The sequence below is a fragment of the Pogona vitticeps genome, chromosome 5 (genome assembly GCF_051106095.1).
Source record: "Pogona vitticeps strain Pit_001003342236 chromosome 5, PviZW2.1, whole genome shotgun sequence".
Classification (NCBI taxonomy): domain Eukaryota; kingdom Metazoa; phylum Chordata; class Lepidosauria; order Squamata; family Agamidae; genus Pogona; species Pogona vitticeps.
In genome coordinates this window covers 47,547,738-47,566,771 of record NC_135787.1, presented here as the reverse complement: position 1 = coordinate 47,566,771, position 19,034 = coordinate 47,547,738, and the positions used below count along the sequence as shown (strand labels likewise).

Genomic DNA, 19,034 nt, shown 5'->3' with positions numbered 1-19,034 from the left:
GTCTGCATTCAATTTTCTGTAACTTTCCCTATCTCCCTTGCATTTAGCTTCCCTTCTCCTCTCTGCTATTTCTAAGGCCTCATTGGACAGCCACTTTGCTTTCTTGCATTTCCTTTTCTTTGGGATGGTTTTTGTTGCTGCCTCCTGGACAATGTTACGAGCCTCTATCCAAAATTCTTCAGGCACTCTGTCCACCAAATCTAGTTCCTTAAATCTGTTCTTTACTTCCACTGTGTATTCATAAGGGCTTTGGTTTAGATTATACCTGAGTGGCCCAGTGGTTTTTCCTACTCTCTTCAGTCTAACCTTGAATTTTGCTATGAGAAGCTGATGATCAGAGCTGCAGTCAGCTCCAGGTCTTGTTAATGTACTAAGTGGGAAGAAATACAAATGTTATAAAGGGAGTTCCTGTTTTCAGGCTTGTAACTGTGGATGCATGGATGTCCTCCTTTTAGTTTTATTATTGTTCTTGAATTGGGTCTAACCTAGTTGTTAGATACTTCTAAAATAGATTGCTCTTAAGATATAACTAGCAACCTCTTTTTCCTAATGAAAAGTAGACACACGGGTACCTGATGCAGATTGCAACACTAAGCATTGGAAGAGTCTTAACCCTGTGGAGGAGCCATAACCATATGTCCCCATGTATGTTTCCAATCTAGATTGGGATCCACATACTTGTAATCTGTTTTGCCAAAAATGTTCTAACGTTTTGTGTCTTTTTTGGAGGGGGGACAATGCACATTGTGAGTACAGTGAGTGCAGTTTGCATCAGGTCTGTAGGAGGACCCTGCCTCTACTTTTCAGTAGACTTGTGCACATTTGTGTTTTTGCTCTATAACTTATAGAATTCCATGGGTGGAATGATCATGGACCATGTTGGCTGGGGAAATCTGGGAATTGTAGATCCAGCATACACAAAAAGACATATATACTTTTCAGTGAGTAAAACAGTGTATGTGTAGGAGGTGGAAGGTGCAAATACAATTCAGCATTGAAGTTGGGGTGGGGAGAAAAGAGATTGGTTGGTAGAAACAGTTTGTGTAAAAAATAAGATTGTGCAAATATGCATAGATTTAAACGGGCTTAAAGGGAGCATATATGATATTTTAATTTAATATTGGCTTCCTTCTCTACACATAATCTAAGCAATGCTAATAAAATAATACAGGAAGACATTGTACACAAAGAAATTTTGGACAAAGAGCCATGGTTAGCTTATGTAAGTTAAAGGAAAGTTGTATTTGCTGTAGTTTAGAGCAGTTACTCAGGAGTTTTGGACTGCAACTCCCAGAAGCCTTCACCACCAGCTGTCCTGACTGGGGTTTCTGGGAGTTGCAGTTCAAAAGCATCCGAGTAACAAAGGTTAAGAACCACTGGTTTAGAGCACAAAGCATGACAGTAAAGAGAAACTCATCCTTCTGTGGAAAAAACTATTACAGATAGTTGATACAATTTCTTCACAATCAGTTAGTGAATCTATTTTACTATTACATATTTTTTCCACAGAACATGTTATTTAAGTCTGAGACCAGTTTCCTCATTTCTCATGCTACTTGAAGAATGATTCTATGCAGATTCTATGTGGCTCAAGGTTATTTGCTGCTGAATTATGGGGGGAGTGTGTGTGGGTGGATGGATGGATGGATGGATAGATGGATAGATAGATATAGATTTGTTGTTTTTTAGTCATTTAGTTGTGTCCGACTCTTCGTGACGTCATGGACCAGAGCATGCCAGGCCCTCCTGTCTTCCATTGCCTCCCTCCTGGTAGCTTCGGTGACACTGTCCAACCACCTCATCCTCTGTCATCCCCTTCTCCTCCTACCTTCACACTTTCCTAACATCTGGGTCTTTTCCAGGGAGTCTTCTCATGAGATGGCCAAAGTATTGGAGCCTCAGCCTCAGGATTTGTCCTTCCAGTGAACACTCAGGGTTGATTTCCTTCAAAATGGATAGGTTTGTTCTCTTTGCACTCCAGGGGACTCTCAAGTGCCTCCTCCTCTAGCACCACAATTCAAAAGCATCAATTCTTCGGCAGCCAGCTTTCTTTATGGTCCAGCTCTCACTTTCATACATCACTGCAGAAAAAAACATAGCTTTGACTATGCTGACCTTTGTTGGCAAGGTGAGGTTTCTGCTTTTTAAGATGCTGTCTAGGTTTGTCATCGCTTTCCTCCCAAGAAGCAGGTGTCTTTTAATTTTGTGGCTGCTGTCACCATCTGCAGTGATCATGGAGCCCAAAAAAGTAAAATCTGTCACTGCCTCCATATCTTCCCCTTCTATTTGCCAGGAGGCAAACACATTGCACAGTGTATTTCCGTGCAAAAGGGGACTACACACAAGAACCCTTCATAGTGCTGTTCAGCCAGTTACCAGTTACTTTTGTAAAAGTATTTCAGATAGTATTAATTGCAGTGTGAATCCTTAATTCAGCTGTAAAAATTACAGCAACTCGAATATTTGTGTGATTTTGCATCTTGCACTTGCTTTTCCTCTGCTGAATCAGTAATGTTCAAAAGTCTCAAAAGATGGCAATAATATGTCATGAAAGCACCATGCTGTTGAACTCTAGTAGCAACTGCAGCAATGTGTGTGTTTGTGTGAGGGGAAAATGGCAGCCAGTAAATTTTTTAAACTGTTCTTTGTTATCACATGTTATCAAGTCATTTTACAAGGACCCTAATCGGGCTTTCAGAGTAAATGAAATATTTAAGGAGTGGTTTTACCAGTTCCACATTCCCTGTGAGTTTCTGTGACTGAGTGGGGATTTGAACCTGGGCCTCCTGAGTCCTTAGTTCATTACTTTATCCACTACACTGGAAAACTTCATGGGACACCTGTAGTTACATGATTTCTGCCTTTTTATTTACAGTTGTCCTATCTAGTGTATCTCTGAAGACTGAAAGGGAAAAAGAGGCCAAAACTGGTAAGAGAATGCTTGATAAGTAAAGCTGTCATGAAACAGTCGAAGGAACTGTTTTCAGTTTGCAGTAAAGGCATTGGACTTCTGAATTAAAAGAATTCAGGCCAGAAATTCAGTCACAAAATAGAAGGGATTCAGAATGTTAATTCCTCAGTAAAATTCTTTAAATTCATGTGTTCTTTAGTAATATGAATATTGCAATGCATTTAAAATTCTTGGTCATTCAATTGTGTTTAGTTTCCTAATTCGTGGTGAATTTAGTAAGATGCTGTGGTTTTAAATAACAATAATAATCAATGTTTGGATGAGAATAAACTAATTAAAACCCAATGGTCAAAATCCTGTTAATGTTTCTGTAACGTTTGTGTAACTTGCCTATGGCCAGTTATGGCTAAGTAGTGTAATGAAGTTCTGGGATGTGTCTTGGGTTGATCATGCCTGATCCCACACCCATTGCACAACCAAGGTGACTTGACGCCTTGTCAATTAACAACCATTAGCTGCAGCACGTTACACATGTCTAACACAAACACCAGTAGGTTTCTGGCCAACTCTATGCACCCCTGCCCATTGTAAAGGAAGTACAACATCTTTACAATGTAGAGCACAATATGAAATTAATAGTAGCTACATTTAGTTCATCATTGGACCTGCTCTTTAGATTTGCGTAAGTTTATTCAAATAAACTTACGCAGTTTCTTTTAGCAATTTACAAAATGAAAAAAGAAACCATCCACTTTCTTTAGATAAGACTGCAGATAAAATTTGTTGCTTTGAGAGAGAAGTCGGTCTTTGGCCTTGAAACTATTATACTATTGGAGCTGAGTTCTGGAAAGTCCTCTGGAAGTGGAATGTTTAGTCTTTGTAGTGTGAGTGGTAACATTTTCATTTGTGTTTTAATTCCATCCTAATTCATTTTGGCACATCTGAGTAGCTGGAAAAATTAGCAGAACTCTTTAGTTTCTGAAGTTGTTGGAAAGGCTCTGCTCTTTGTCTGACTTTTGGAGATGGGATTGATAGAGCAGGGCCTTCTTGGTAGTTTCACTGCTTTAGAGTGTCTTGCCCAGAAAAGCCTACACAATAAAATTTTTTTTACTACTTTGATACAAACTGTTGTGATGAAAAGTGCTTCCCTAAGGGCTGGTAATGTGGTTTCCATTATACTGTTATGAGTTTGTCTCCTCATGTTTCTTCCATACTTGTCCTGTTAGCTTCATTTTTATGTTTTCCTCGTATGTGCTTTGTTTTTTTCAGATAGAAAAACATTTTAAAGGTCTTAATATTCTGATTGTCTCCATCCTCCACTGACATAAATTGAAGATTGAAACTTTTCACAACCATTTACATTATGCTACATTAATGTGTTGCAACTGCAAAACAGGAATTTCTGCAAGAAGTATGATAGTTCCCAAGCTTCAGAAATATGAGACATTGCCATATTATATCATGCCATTTAAATAATCAGTGCATTAGTCATGCATTAAGAAGTTACACAGTATGTCAGTTTGAGCTAGCCACTGATTAAGTCTTTAAAAGCTGATGAATCTAGTCTTCTAACATTTTCATTTTGATTAACAAAACATGGGAAACAACTACCACCATGGTTTATCCTTTCAGAAAATATTTTGCTGCTCCTACTGCCTCTTAAGTAATTCTAGAATCACCATTTAGTGTGCATGACTGGGGCTAGTCAGAAGATGATTAGGAACACCACTGTTTTATGCTCAGCATGATGGTGGATTTGCCAGTATCATATTGCAAAGGATCTAACAACTCAGTTACTTTTACTTTGATTCTGCTTAGCTCTCATTGAGAAAATATCTGTGAAAATGAAACTAACCAGGCAGAGAGAGAGAGAGAGAGAGAGAGAGAGAGAGAGAGAGAGAGAGAATCAGAATACTGGATTAGATTTCAAAGCTAAGGTTAGAAAAGACAGCTCAATACTGGGTATCTCCTGCTGTCTTAAGTAAAATCTCTGGTTGTGGCATCAAACTTCCAGTCCTCTTCTCTTCGGAGGCAGAGTTTTGACTTTTGATATCTTAATGAAATTAGCAGGCTTAATTGTTATTATATAGTATTAGGTTGTGTATGGTATGGCTGTAGATGGGTTGTGCCCCGCCAAATAAGTTAGATTATGGTCTTTTTGTATCTTTAACATTTAACATTCTACAAAGTGATATACTTTGATTACATGGAAGAGGTGCTATATATTTTAAAGATAACAAATTTGAGTATTTTAAAGCTGTATTTATCAGATTCCCAGAACTTGCTTTTTGACATGGAGTTGTAGAAAGCTTTCAAGGTCTTTTCTGCATAGCAGCAGTATATGTCACAACAGATACCATGTTTAACTCTTACTTGACGTTGTAACATACACTATGGCCAGTGCTGTCCAATGAATTTTTGATGTAAAAGCAAACATTGACCATTTTTAATTCATTTAAAGGGTTATCATTCCATCTTTCTTTTTAATATAGAATTTAATTTGAAATAAATTGAGAATTACAGGCAATAAAAAAGGAAACACATAGCAATCTAATACTTTCTGTACTTGCATCACAAAATTTCTGCTATAGACTAATAAGCTGTGTAGTTGTGGTTTTATTACTGAATCTCATTTGTAGCTCAAAGTCCATTGCAGAAAAGAAAATAAGTGATATTGGAATCATGCTTATTATGTAAAGATATTTGCTCCAATTTCTTGCATGTTTAATTTATGTTCGCTTACAGCATGGCAGGTAAACTTTGCCAGGATTGCAGGAGCTTTATTTTCACTCTGCTTTAATGAAGCTTCTTCTTCCTACACTACAAGTTATTTAAGTATTGAATGAAGCTGCAAAAATAAAAAAATACTCAAAACTTTCAAATACTCAAATGAAATTATGTACTAACTACTTGTTCTGACTACAGTGGGGTCTCTACTTAAGAACTTAATCCGTATTGGAAGGTGGTTCTCAAGTTGAAAAGTTCTTATGTTGAATCTGCATTTCCCATAGGAATGCATTGAAAACCATTTAATCCGTATCTGCTCTTTTCCGTCCATAGAAATTACTGTATTACAGTGAGATGCTACAGCTAAATAGAGCCTTTATACCACCAGCTGTTGAAAATATATGCTTGTTTAAAATGATTTTTCATTATTTGTGGGAAGATGTAGCTAAAAGTTAAATCGCATATCACAAAACCTGTTGATCAAATTGGAGAGCTTATATACTTAGGAATAAAAATGATAATCACCCAAGTCAATTCTATAAGCGTTGAAGTCTTTATTTTATAGCCTGAAAAGGTCAAGGACTGACTGGCTTCCCAAATGATGTGCAAGCTACACAGTAATCAAATTTAATATTATAATTTTTTATTCTGCAATTACAATTTGCAAAGTTATTTGAAAGACTCAAGGTTGGATGACTTTTGTTTATGTACCTTTGTATCAAACTTTATTCACTTTCCTTGGAATTAAAAAATAATTTTAAGTGTAGTACAAAGTTGAATGCATAAGTCTAATAATATGAATAAAACTCCTATGTAGGAGGAACAGGATGTCTCTAATGCTTTACATAGTTACGTCGGTTTGACCTCCATGAATTACAGTGTCTCTTATTTCTAAATAAATGTGCATAGAACTGTGTAACTCACTTCACCTAAAAGTATTCTTCAGCTTGTGTGTGTGTGTGTTACAGTAATTACATTAGGGCAGAGTGCCAGGATAGCTGGCTTATTCTTGACTCATCTGCTGTGGCTGTCACATATCAACTATCTCTTCTCTCCCCGATGCTCTCTCAAAACATCACAGACCCACCACATTCAGCTCAGTTTTTGGCCTCCCCTGAAGCAACAGTGACTGAATGTTCCTTAAGTGACTTATTTAATCTCTACAATAAATCAGAAATTCTCTAGATAAACATTTACTGCTGAGTGCAGTTGGTGTTCTAAATCCAGCTAGATTGCGTTCTCTCCATCAGTTCAAAGAATTTTGTTCTTATATGATGACCCTTTTGTGTAGTGTCCCTTTTTCCAGTACTGTTAATTGCTGTAATTTGATGTATTGTTCTTTTTCTTAATACTGTAGAGGTTGGTAAAAATAGAGCCTGCTGTATGTCCAGGCTAGGGACTGTTATCAGGTTGATCCTGAAGCTTGAAACCCCTCTAAAATAGACTCATTAGCCAATCAGCTTATTAACTACACACTAGTTGAAAAAAAAATAACTTTTCAATTTAATTATGCAGCTCTGATATGAAACATTCCAAATGATGAAAGAAAGTTACTGTATTTTTCAGCAGAGTATATCTTTTCCGTAAAATTTGTTAGCAGGCAGATAACTTGTTGAATTGGGCCATTTTAAATTAGTTTTTAAAGATGTCAGTCCCTAGGGAGGTTTTACTGAATAGCACATTGGAGGTATCAAAACTGCTATTTTATCAGTCTTTTGTGGGTACATGGGTAGTGTTCACTAATACAGACATTTCTTAAAATGTTCACCAAGTATACTTACTTGCCTTTCTTGCTTTTAGAGTTCAAAGAAAGTCAGAGAATGGTAGAAAGGTACTTTTTAGAAGTGCCTACCACCATCTGCACTGTCCTAGGAGAGACTGGCTGAGGGAGATGGAGAATGATATAGTGTTGATGTTGGAAGATGCCTCATTGACCCTTCCTTTGAGAAAGATCAGCTGTGGACTTTGTTTTGGGTACTGTTGTTAGAAGATGCTTGGAAAAGTAAGGAAACTCGAGCTACCTTCACACAGTGGCACTGACAAGATTCACATTTGAGGAAAGGAGATAAATAGGGAGGCTGGTGACATTCAGTACATAATTCACTGTCAAGATGTTATGAAAATTGTAGACCCTTTTCCATTGAACTCTGTGTTACACATAAATAATCTATGACCATTGAGCTATGGACTAGTTACGCAGTTACACCATGGATTAGATACTTACTTACATGCACATAAACACAAAGAAAGTGCAGAAAAGAAGGGCATTCTTTGTGGGTAAAAAAATGTAGAAAATAAATCAGGGCTTCCAAAGATACCTTTCCTTGAATCTTCTTAGATTGGTGCTCAAGAGAAGATGGAGGGCTTAAGAAGCAGGGTACCTTTGTAGCAATGTCTTCTTGCATGGGTCTCAGGTTGCTAGATCTGGGACTTTAGGGAGAACAGACTCTGACAATGGTCTGGTGTCATGTAGCTCAAAGTGATTCTCATCTTGCTCTGGCTAAACACATATTCCTAGCACATGAAAATGGAATGCAGAAGCCTGGTGGTGGTAGTACGGCAGGCAGTCAACAATATACAGTACTGTAACAATATGCCCTTTCAAGAGCGAAGCATAGCGATTACAGTATAGTATTAGTTCAGTCACAGATGTTACTGGACAGCAAGTGTCACAAAGGCAGTATGGTTGTCAGGATGTTGTCAGACGAGGATTGAGGAGATGGGATATCACATTTGTGCTCAGCCATGAATATTGCTAAGTGACCATATGCCTTAGGATTGCTGTGACCAGAAAAGTAGTAAGGAGGATACACCTCATGTCCAGAATTGCACTCTTTGGAGGAAAGGCAAGCTGTAAAAGGAAGAATAAAGATACACAGCATTTTCATGTCACTTTTGCCCTGTCGTGGTTCCCCTCCCTTTTCTCTCTCTCTTTGCCATAAACATTAATTACTTGACCATAAACACTTATAGTCATATACATGGTGACACTGACATTTGAACTTTATTATGGTTTAAGTTAGGTTGTTTTGTCACAGCTGTACCTGGTAAAATGTGCTAGAAGGAAGCATGAAGGAAAATGAAAAGATTCTTCTTTCTGGATTTTATCATGATGAGAAGGATGAACTGCATTGGGTAGAGATAATGGCATGGTTGACAAAATGGCTTGTGAATGTGGTCTCTAATTTGAAAATGATTGGGTGTTTTCTTCTTTTGTGGGCAAGAGCATACTTTAATGAATAGTGTCCTTTTAGAAATGTGTTTTCCAGTTAAAATTATGGAACAAAATCTTTTTCTAAAAATGTAGTTCCATGTTACAGTAGTACTGGAAAATGTGCAGGTCAAGAGCTTCTGGTCTTTGGTGAGTCATGGCAGCTGAAACAGAATTCACATGCTAGTTGAGGTTGAATGTGAGTTTTTTATATATACAAGAGAGAAAAGGCAACCACATAAAAACTGAATAACTGTGGCTGTTTAGTACTCACAGATAAATTCCCAGTGATTTGTTTCTAGTTTTTCTTCTTCTTTCCAACAGATGAATCATTTTGGTTAATGCTATTCTCTAAATATCAAATTTTATCAAGGGATAAAATCTATCTATCTATCTATCTATCTATCTATCTATCTATCTATCTATCTATCTATCTATCTATCTATCTATCTATCTATCTATCTATCTATCTATCTATCTATCTATCTATCTATCTATCTATCTATCTATCTATCTATCTATCTATCTAGAATTGTGCAGCTTGTATTAAAACTGTTAGAAAACATTGATTCAGACACATTTTGTAAAACAAAGGAGGAAATGACATTTGGTTCCTCTGTTGTATACTACATATTTCAAATTGCTGGCCTGTAGTTACACTTTCATGTGCTTATGTGACTGATGACTGTTTGAATTTAGATTGTATTTTGGAGTTCTTTTCCTCAATGCTTGAAGGCATTTTTGTGCTTCTGGCAGTTCAGTTTTAATTAACAGATAACACTGAAAACATGTTATAATGAGTTAAGTGTTAAGTCAACATGTACTTGTGTTTACATATGGAGACACACATACTCCTTGTTTTATGTAAATGTCATGCTTATATATATTTAGAGAACAGAGAATTTGCCATATGTCTTATTGGACTAGGTTTAACTGAGTTATGTCAGTTCCATTGTTGATTTTATAGTACACCAGCAGAAGTATCCAGATTCAGTTTGATTCAAACCTCCAATGCTATTTCTTTTGTGTCAGCTTTAGCCTTCTTTCATCCCAAGACTCATTCTGCCTTATCAGACTTGCCTAGGTTAAGAACTCCTTATACATGTTTTCGTTTTCCGTCTCCTCTCTCTTCTCTCCCTCTGCAAACTGTTTGGTCAGTGGTCTGTGTCTGTTTCCTCTCTTTTGGCTAACACCCATCCCCACCATTAAATAATAATTTTATGCCTTCAAGTAAATTCTGACTTATGATGTCCCTTTTCAGGGTTTTCTAGGTAGAGAATACACAGCTGTAGATTATCATTCCCTTATTCTGGGGGCATCTTGGGATGGTGCAGTTTGCCCATGGCTACACAGGCTGGCTGTTCCCTGAGGAGGAACAGTGGGGAACCAAACTGCCAACTACTAGCTCCTCAGCCAGTTACCTAAACCACTGAGCTATCCAAACAGCTGTCCCCACTGACAGTAAGTGATTCCTCTGTCTTTCAGGGTTGCGATGTTCTTTAAATCTAGGCAAGGAGCTACATTTGCAGGCACCACACTTTTTTCTTCCTCCTTTTTTACCATAATCTATTTTTTAATTTTACAATAGTTTTTTATTTGATACATACAAACATACAGAACCAAAAACTAAAACCAAACAGAAATAACACTAAATAACAACAAAATATCAAAACTAACCATCCATATTACACATATAGATCAGAAATTTTGCCATCGTCTAGACATCCAAATATCATCAAAGGATTCTATTGAGCACTGATTCACCATAAGCTACTTCTTCCTCTAAGTTCCTGTCTTTTTCTGGGGCCCATTATATATCAGCTTCCAGCTTTCCTTTACAAAGTGTCTTGGCTGATCCTGCAGTGCCTCTGAAAGCATATCTAGTTCTGCAATGTCCAATAGCTTCTGTAACAGCTCGTCCATTGTTGGTGTTTCTCCATTCTTCCATTTTTGAGGCCAGAGTAACCTAACCGCAGTAAATATATACAGTAGGCAATATTTTCTTATCAATAATTTCTGGCATTATATTCAATAATATCATTTCAGGTTTAAAACTTAGTTTTTGCTGAACGATTTCTTGTGACATTTCCCAAACCATTTTTTTGTTTTGTTTGGGAAATGTGTATTTTTTTTTTCAAATTTTTGGTCACAAATCAAAAGACAGTTCCTTAAGAAACAGTCTGTCTTGTGACCTAGGTATGAAAGAGCATTTAGTAATTCAGTGATATTTATTTCCAGTAGATGTTGCGAGGCTCACCATACAAAAGGTCTATACATTTAAGAACCATGTCTTCAACAAAATAAAATGATCAAAAATTTTAAGTTCAGAAATATATGTTCCACAGCTTCCAGAATGTATAATAACATGTTAGGCTAACAAGGTGTTAGTATAGATAGTCATGTAGAATTGGCTATTTTAATATGAAAGAAGAAGAAAATTAAGTAACAACACCATCCAGAAGAGTACTTTAATGTTAATTTGTCTTACTATACATGGGGAAAGGGTCTGGAAATCGGCACTATGAAACTATTGATCAGATCAATACAAGCTTAACATGGCTTTGAGTATTAGGAATGTTATGAAAAGTTTATAATGTATCCATATTTGAAAGTTTAAAGCACTTTCCATACATATAGAACATTATATTAGTTTTATGATACACATGAGCCACATTGTCAAACCCAAGGCCCGTGGGCTGAATCCGGCCCACCTGGCCATTTCATGTGGCCCTCACAATGTTGCCTGCTATTGTGCAGTATACAATATGCAGGCACTTACTTGGCCACCCATAGTGCTCTGAAAGGATGCTGGGAATCTGCCCAGAGGGACTTCTAATCCCAGCATTCCAAGTAGCAAAGAGTCAGAAAGTGCAGCCACTTGGGCGGCGTACAGCACCTTGGGAAATGTAGTCCTCGCTATTGCCCACTCCTGTACTTATCTGCTTGCCATTATTTCTAGACTTTGATCATAGAGTTTTACTTTCAGAGCTACTTATTACTTACGTTATTACTAAAACCAGCAATAATTGAATGAGAAGGATTATATTTAATATGATAAAGAGTAGATACATTTATATATTTTTAGAGATACAACCAGCCCTTTGAGGGCAACCATAATGCCCATGTGGCCCAAGATGAAATTGGATTTGACACCTCTGAATGAGGGAACGATTATATTTTAGCAGCAGAGTATGTGAATCATCTAAAGGTGTAAGATGACATAGTAGACAGTCTAAACTAAGTGGAAGATGAGAGACTTTGTTAAGGAACAGCTTTATTTGGAAAGGCGGTCTGATAACATAGACATATTGCTTTATCTCTGAATATTATGGTTGATGAATATTTGTTTCCCTTGTGTTAAGCTGTTCGTGGATATTTCAATATTAAACCCTTTGCACAGCTCTTAAGGGATTTAGATATGTGTTGTTTGCATCACTATCACTTTTACCAAGAATATTTAAATTTGACCTGACTTCATTTAGGAGAAGCCCAACAGAAAATATTGTTGGTTATACATGTTTAGTGGTCTTCAGATAATCTCAGTGTATTAAAAACTCAATTAGTTTCATTTGATTTGCAATTGGCTGATTTCATGGTGTAGATCTGCTACCAAAATTTACAAGTGACACAATGGAGACTAGGACCTGAATTTCAGTTAAGGACTGATTGAACAGGAAAATTTCGGGGTGAGTTCAGACCAGGGGATATCTCCACTGTGCATCTTCCTCATATAGACCTCATAGAACTGTGGAACTGGAAGGGACTTCAAAGGTCGCCAATCCCCTGAACAAAGCAAGACCTCGACAGCTAAAGCATCCTTGATATATGGCTTCCAACATCTATTTAAAAACCGCCAGTGAAGGAGAGTCTGACATCTTAGTAGAAAAGGTTACAAAACAACTTTTTTGTCCTGATCTTAATAGTTGGCATATGTAATAAAGCATTTAAGGTAGTGCCTCGTCTGTCCTTTCTTGTTTTCTACATATGGAAAGTGGTATTTCTGAAGAGGAAAGGTTTCTGCTTACATGTAGATTCTTTACATGGACAGAGACCCCAGTTTTCCATGATTCTTGTTCATATGTAAGCTATCTAAATACATACTAAATATGTAATTCTGTGGAAATGTTTTCTCTAGAAGTGTTATTTTCCATGCATAGAAACCGATGATGGGAAAGAGACTTGATACTTCTTTAAGTGTGAGGAATTTCTCTGGGAAGGTGACACCTGAATAAAGCTATGCTCTATGAACCAAGCTACATATGTGAATATTTAACAAATACATACTAACATACTTTGCTGTGAATGTTGATGGGGGAGTGTTTGATTTTTATATCAAATAGAATACATGGCCAAAAGAATGAACTCCCACTTTCCCTTTCCTTCCATCACACTTTGCTTTTGGATGTTTTTATCCAGGCAACTTATTTCAGTGGAAGTAAGCCAGGCAAGAGGGGAAAAAATGAAATCAGATCTTTGTTGTGCCATAAGGTGGACAGTCCCAGCAACATTCACAGCCATATATGTTACTATGTGTTTGTTAAATGTGCTACAACCTTAGAGCTTCTCTCATTCTGGTAGGTAGCAGGGGGAGGGGAAATTAAAAGTGCTTAGCCAGTGGATCTACGTTTTTGTATAGCTCAGTGGCTTACTTGTCTGATTGGGGAGCCAGAGGTTGGGAGTTTGATTTCCCACTTGACAGAGGCTTTACTCGATAATCCATGGGGTCCCTTCCAGCTCTGCAGTTCTAAGATTATTATTATATATTTTCTTTTGTTGTCCACTGGGGTATGAGAAGGCAGCTATATGGCTGCCGTGAGCAACCGTGTGTGTGTGTGTGTGTGTGTGTGTGTGTGTGTGTGTGTGTGTGTGTGAGACAGAGAGAGAGAGAGAGAGAGAGAGAGATTTAAGAACTGCCTGTCACGATCCCCACGTGGCCCCTGTTTGTTTCACCAAAGTAAGAACGTGTCTTTCAGCTGCCACCAGTTGATTACATCAACATTATATATTATTAATGATAGATGTCCAGGCCATATGTCATTTTAAAAGAACCAAATAGAAATTGTTTATTGTTACAGATGTAGATACGTCAAGCAATGTTGTTAACTCTTAACAAACATCCTCCTTCATCCACTCTCAACCACCACTCTCCCACCCAAATTCCAAAACTCTCTCAATCTCCCTAACTTTCTCTGACTAACTTCCTATCTAAATGCCTCCTGCTGCTGAGTCTCTTATATCTCGTGACTCTGCCCCTCCAGCACTCCCATTGATCTATGCAGATAGCATATAAGTATTCATGACCTGGGCGGATGCCACACTGCCCAGTACACAGTGCCCTAATGGAGTTGCTCTATGTTGGGGGTGTTGGATTAAAATGGCAGCTTCCTTTCTTGCTTGCTGTAGAGGCTCATCAATTTTTACTTACTTATTTCCCATATTCACTTGGCTAACTCTCTGGGAAGGGAAGCACATATTCGAGGGCAATTTGCATATGCCTCCCCAAACTGGGAACTAGACTTGAAGGAGAAGAGGGAAGTGATGGCTTCCGCTTCCTGACCCCAGGTGCTCCACTTGATAGAACAGATACATATTTGCATCCTGTTTTTGGCCAGGCCACTGGAGGCCTAGCTCATGGTTATGACTGACCAGAGTGGTCATGACTGACCAGATAGACGGGATATAAATAAAATAAATAAAATAAAAATAAATAAAAATTATAATACTTACTTTCTTTACAAATATAAAGCAAAGTGTTAAGTGGAGAAATCAGGTTAACATTGCGAATCTTATTTATAGTACCTGTGGTCTAGTCTATGATTCCATAATATGTTGCTGTGATTATATAAAATGTTGATATAATGATTTTGAGTGTTTTTTAAAAGATTATCATAGACAATTCATGTTACTTTTCTGCAGCAGCTCATGTAATTTCTTCCTTGGAAATACAGGGCAAAAATGAACTTGTCTGTATCTGTGTAAAAACATAAGAAGAGCCCTGCTGAATCAGGCCAAGGGCCAATCTAGTCCAGCTTCATGTCTCTCACAGTGGCCCCACCAGATGTCTCTTGAGAGCACATGAGACAACCAGACACCTGTCTCCTGATACCCCACCCCTGGATCTGGCATTTGGAGGTACCTTCCTTGAAGACTGGAGATTATGTATTCCCATCATGGCTTGTAACCTGTGATGGACTGTTCCTCCAGAAATATGTCCAATCCCCTTTTAGAGGCATCTAGGCCAGATGCCATCACCACATTCTGTGGCAAGGAGTTCGACAGACTAACAACATGCTGGGTAAAGAAATATTTTCTTTTGTCTCTTTTCACTCTCTCAACACTCCATTTGAGTGGATGTTCCAGGTTCTAATATTGCATGACAGGTAAAAGAGCTCCCCTCTATCCACTTTATCCATCCCTGCATAATTTCATACGTCTCAATCATGTCTCTCCTCAGGCTCCTTTTCTCTAGACTAAAGATCTCAAAATGCTGTAGCCTTTCCTCATAAGGGAGATGTCTCAACCGAGTCATTACTTTAGTTGTTCTCTTCTGCACCTTTTCCACTATGTCATTTTTGAGGTGTGGCAACCAGAACTGTATGCAATACTGCGGGTGCAGCATTACTAGCGTTTTGTACAGTGGCACTATAATGTTGGCTGTTTTATTTTCAATCCCCCTTTTAATGGTACCTAGCATGGAATTGGCCTTCTTCACTGCTGCCACACACTCGCTTGCAACTTTCATCAAGCTGTCCACCAGCACACCAAGATCTCTTTCCTGATCTGTCATGGACAGACAGCTCAGAACCCATCAGCTGATAACTAAAGTTTTTATTTTTTCTCCCCAATGTGTATGTCTTTGCATTTTCTTATAACTGAAACACATTTGCCATTTTGCCGCCCATTCTCCCAGTTTGGAGAGATCCTTTTCTTCACAATCTGTTCTGGTCTTCACCACACGGAAACTTGGTGCAAACTTGGCCACCTCACTGCTTATCCCTGTCTTCAGGTCATTTATAAACAGGTTGAAAAGCACAGGTCCCAGGACAGATCCCTGGGGCACACCACTTTTCACCTTTCTCCATTGTGAAAATTGCCCATTGACACCTACTATCTGTTTCATGGTTCTCAACCAATTCTCAGTCCATAAAAGGACCTGCCTTCTTATCCCCTGACTGTGGAGTTTTCTCAGCATCCTTTGGTGAGGGACCGTGTCAGATGCCTTCTGAAAATCCAGATAGATTATATCCTCTGGTTTGCTCACATTCACAGGGTGGTTGACCTTTTTGAAAAATTCTAAAAAGTTTGTGAGGCAAGACTTACCCTTACAGAAGCCATGCTGATTTCCCTTCAGCAAGGCTTGTTCTTCTGTTTGTTCTAAGATTTTATCTTGGATGAGGCTTTCCACCATCTTCCCTGGAACAGATGTTAGGCTAACTGGTCTGTAGTTTTCTGGGTCCCCCCCCTTCCCTTTTTAAAGATTGGCTTGACGTGCTATCCTCCAGTCCTCTGGCACTGTGGCCATTTTAAGGGACAAGTTGTATATTTTAGTTAAGAGATCAGCAACTTCATTTCTCAGTTCCTTAATAACCCTTGGGTGGATGCCATCTGGGCCTGGTGACTTATTGATCTTCAATTTATCAATTAGGTCTAAAACATCCTCTCTTTTAAACTTGTATCTGATTTAACTCATTAATAAGGAGGGGCCGTTCGGGCAACGGAATCTGCCCAAAGTCTTCTGTTGTGAAGACAGATGCAAAGAACTCATTTAATTTCTCTGCAATCTCCAAGTCCCCCTTTACCTCCCTCGCCATCCAGAGGGCCAACCACTTCTCTGTTAGCTTTCCTGCTTCTAACATATTTAAAGAAGCTTTAATTATTCCCCTTTATATTGCTGGCCATAGGTTCCTCAAAGTCTTTCTTTGCCTTCTGTATCATCTTCTTACATTTCTTTTGCCAGAGTTTGTGTTCCTTTTTATTTTCCTTGTTTGGGAAGGATTTCCATTTATGGAAGGACTGCTTCTTGCCCTTCAGAGCCTTTCTAACTCAGCTTGTTAACCATGCTGGCACCCTCTTGGACTTAGTTGAGCCCTTCTTTCTTTGCAGTATACACTTCTGCTGGGTCTCTACTACTGTTGTTTTAAACAGGCTCCATGCACTCTGGAGAGATTGGATTCTTTTTACATTCCCTTTCAAATTGTTTCTAACTAGTTTCTGCATCTGAGGGAAGTTCGCCCTTCGGAAATCAAGGGTTTTTTTGGGGGGTCAGATTTGCTTGACACTCCCCCCCCCCCAGCATGCATGGCGAAAGAGATCGCAGCATGGTCACCATTCACTAGCAGCTCAGTGAAATTCACGTCCGTAACCAGGTCCACACAATATTAAATCCAGAGTCATCTGCCCTCTGATGGGCTCCATGACAAGTTGTTCCAAGGCATAGTCATTTAAGCATGTCAAACCCAGTGTCTCTTTCTTGACTTGATCATGCATTGGCTCAGTTGATATGAGGATAATTGAAGACCCCCATGATTATCCTGTCCCTGATTTATCTCATTATTTCAAGGTCCCCCTCAAGTTTTTGATCTGAAGGACGATAGCAAACCCCCCCACGACCACCACTATTGCATCGCTTCTTGGTCCTGGTAGTTCAACCCACGGTGATTCTATGATGAAGTCAGACCTGCCGTCCATCTCCATTCTGCTGGATTCTACTCCTTCTTTGACATAGATAGCCACCCCACCTCCAACATGTCCCTCCCTATCCCTCCTATAGAGTTTATAGCCTGGGATTACGGCCACTATATCAATGTTATCACTAGCCACCAAATGTTCTAGCTCTCCCATCTTTGCTCGGACACTTTGGGTATTTGCATAGAAGCACCTGCATACGGGGTCTCCCAAGAAAGGTTGCTTGTTCATTTCTTTTTTTTTCCCCACAGTTTATCCTTCCAGTGGACCAACCATCCCACCCCATCATGCTCCAAGTCCTAATCTCTACACTGTCATCACTTTGTGGTTCTCTACCCTCATTCCAGAGGGATGAGGAGTTCTGAACCAGATGCCACTCAGCTCCTGTCGGCTTTTCTCCAGGATTCAGTTTAAAAGCTGCTTTGCCACCTTTTTAATGTTACGCGACAGCAGTCTGATTCCATGTTCATTCAAGTGAAGCCTGTCTCTCTTGCACAGGCCTGGCTTGTCCCAAAATGTTCCCCAGTGCCTAATGAATCTAAACCCCTCCCCCTGACACCACTGTTTCATCCATGCATTGAGACTCCTGAGCTGCGCCTAACTAGCTGGCCCTGCGCATGGAACAGATAGCACTTCTGAGAACAATACCTTTGAGGTCCTGGCTTTGAGCTTCCCCCCTAACAACCTAAATTTGGCCTCCAGGATTTCACAGCTACATTTCCCCACATCATTGGTGCTGACATGCACCACCACTGCTACCTCGTTTCCAGCACTCTCTACCAGACTACCCAGATGACACGTGATGTCCGTATGCGGTCCTCACAACCATCACACACCCCTCATTCACCCCTCAATCAAATTGCCCACTACCAGGAGCCCCCCTCCCCACAAGGAGTATCCTCAGTGCAACTGGATACAGGCCCGTCAACTGAAGAAGGGGTCCCCCCTTGAGGATGGTTCCCCTTTTGTCCAGATTGGCGTCCTCCAGCCCGGAGACCTCCAATCCCAACAGTTTAGGAGCTGCTTGTCTGTGTGTGGGACAATGTCTGAAGGTCCCTGGAAGTCTCACTGTGGTCCCTCCCTCCCTGTCTCTGCTTTCCCAGTCTGCAGCCAAGACCTCAAGGAAGTGAACCTGTTGCCTCTTTTGCCCAAGAGGCATATAGTCATACATATGACACTCAGTGCAAAACACGGGATAGCCCCCCACCCAGTGCTGTCTGTCTGACTGCATGCTGGTATTTGTTTAGAGCTTGCCAAACCTTTTCTCAAGGGAAGTGACAGGCAGTATCTGGGGCCCTGGCTTCCTCGCCCTGCTGCTGAACTCGCACAGCTGCTAATACTAGCTGTGTATGAGTGTTAATCATCTCAAAAACAAATTAAATTGGGTAACTTTTGCCATCATCTAATGATGTTAAATTTATAATTTTAATCTCCCATACACTTTCTGTTGATGTATTTTGTACAGTAACATTTAAAATCTGCTTGTTCCTGTCCACAGTT

The 19,034-nt window shown here is 39.2% G+C and overlaps 1 protein-coding gene across 2 annotated transcripts in view; it reads left to right on the top strand.

The window, feature by feature from the left end:
• The window catches only part of PDGFC (platelet derived growth factor C), a 144,701-nt gene that overhangs the window by 32,905 nt on the left and 92,762 nt on the right, over positions 1–19,034 (top strand). The window contains exon 2 of one of the 2 annotated variants that reach the window (XM_020781399.3): positions 2,876–2,929. The exons of the other annotated variant lie outside the window; for it this stretch is intronic. Coding sequence (XP_020637058.1) covers positions 2,876–2,929 — 54 coding nt within the window. The remainder of the gene's footprint in view (positions 1–2,875; positions 2,930–19,034) is intronic. 2 annotated transcript variants of the gene reach the window in all.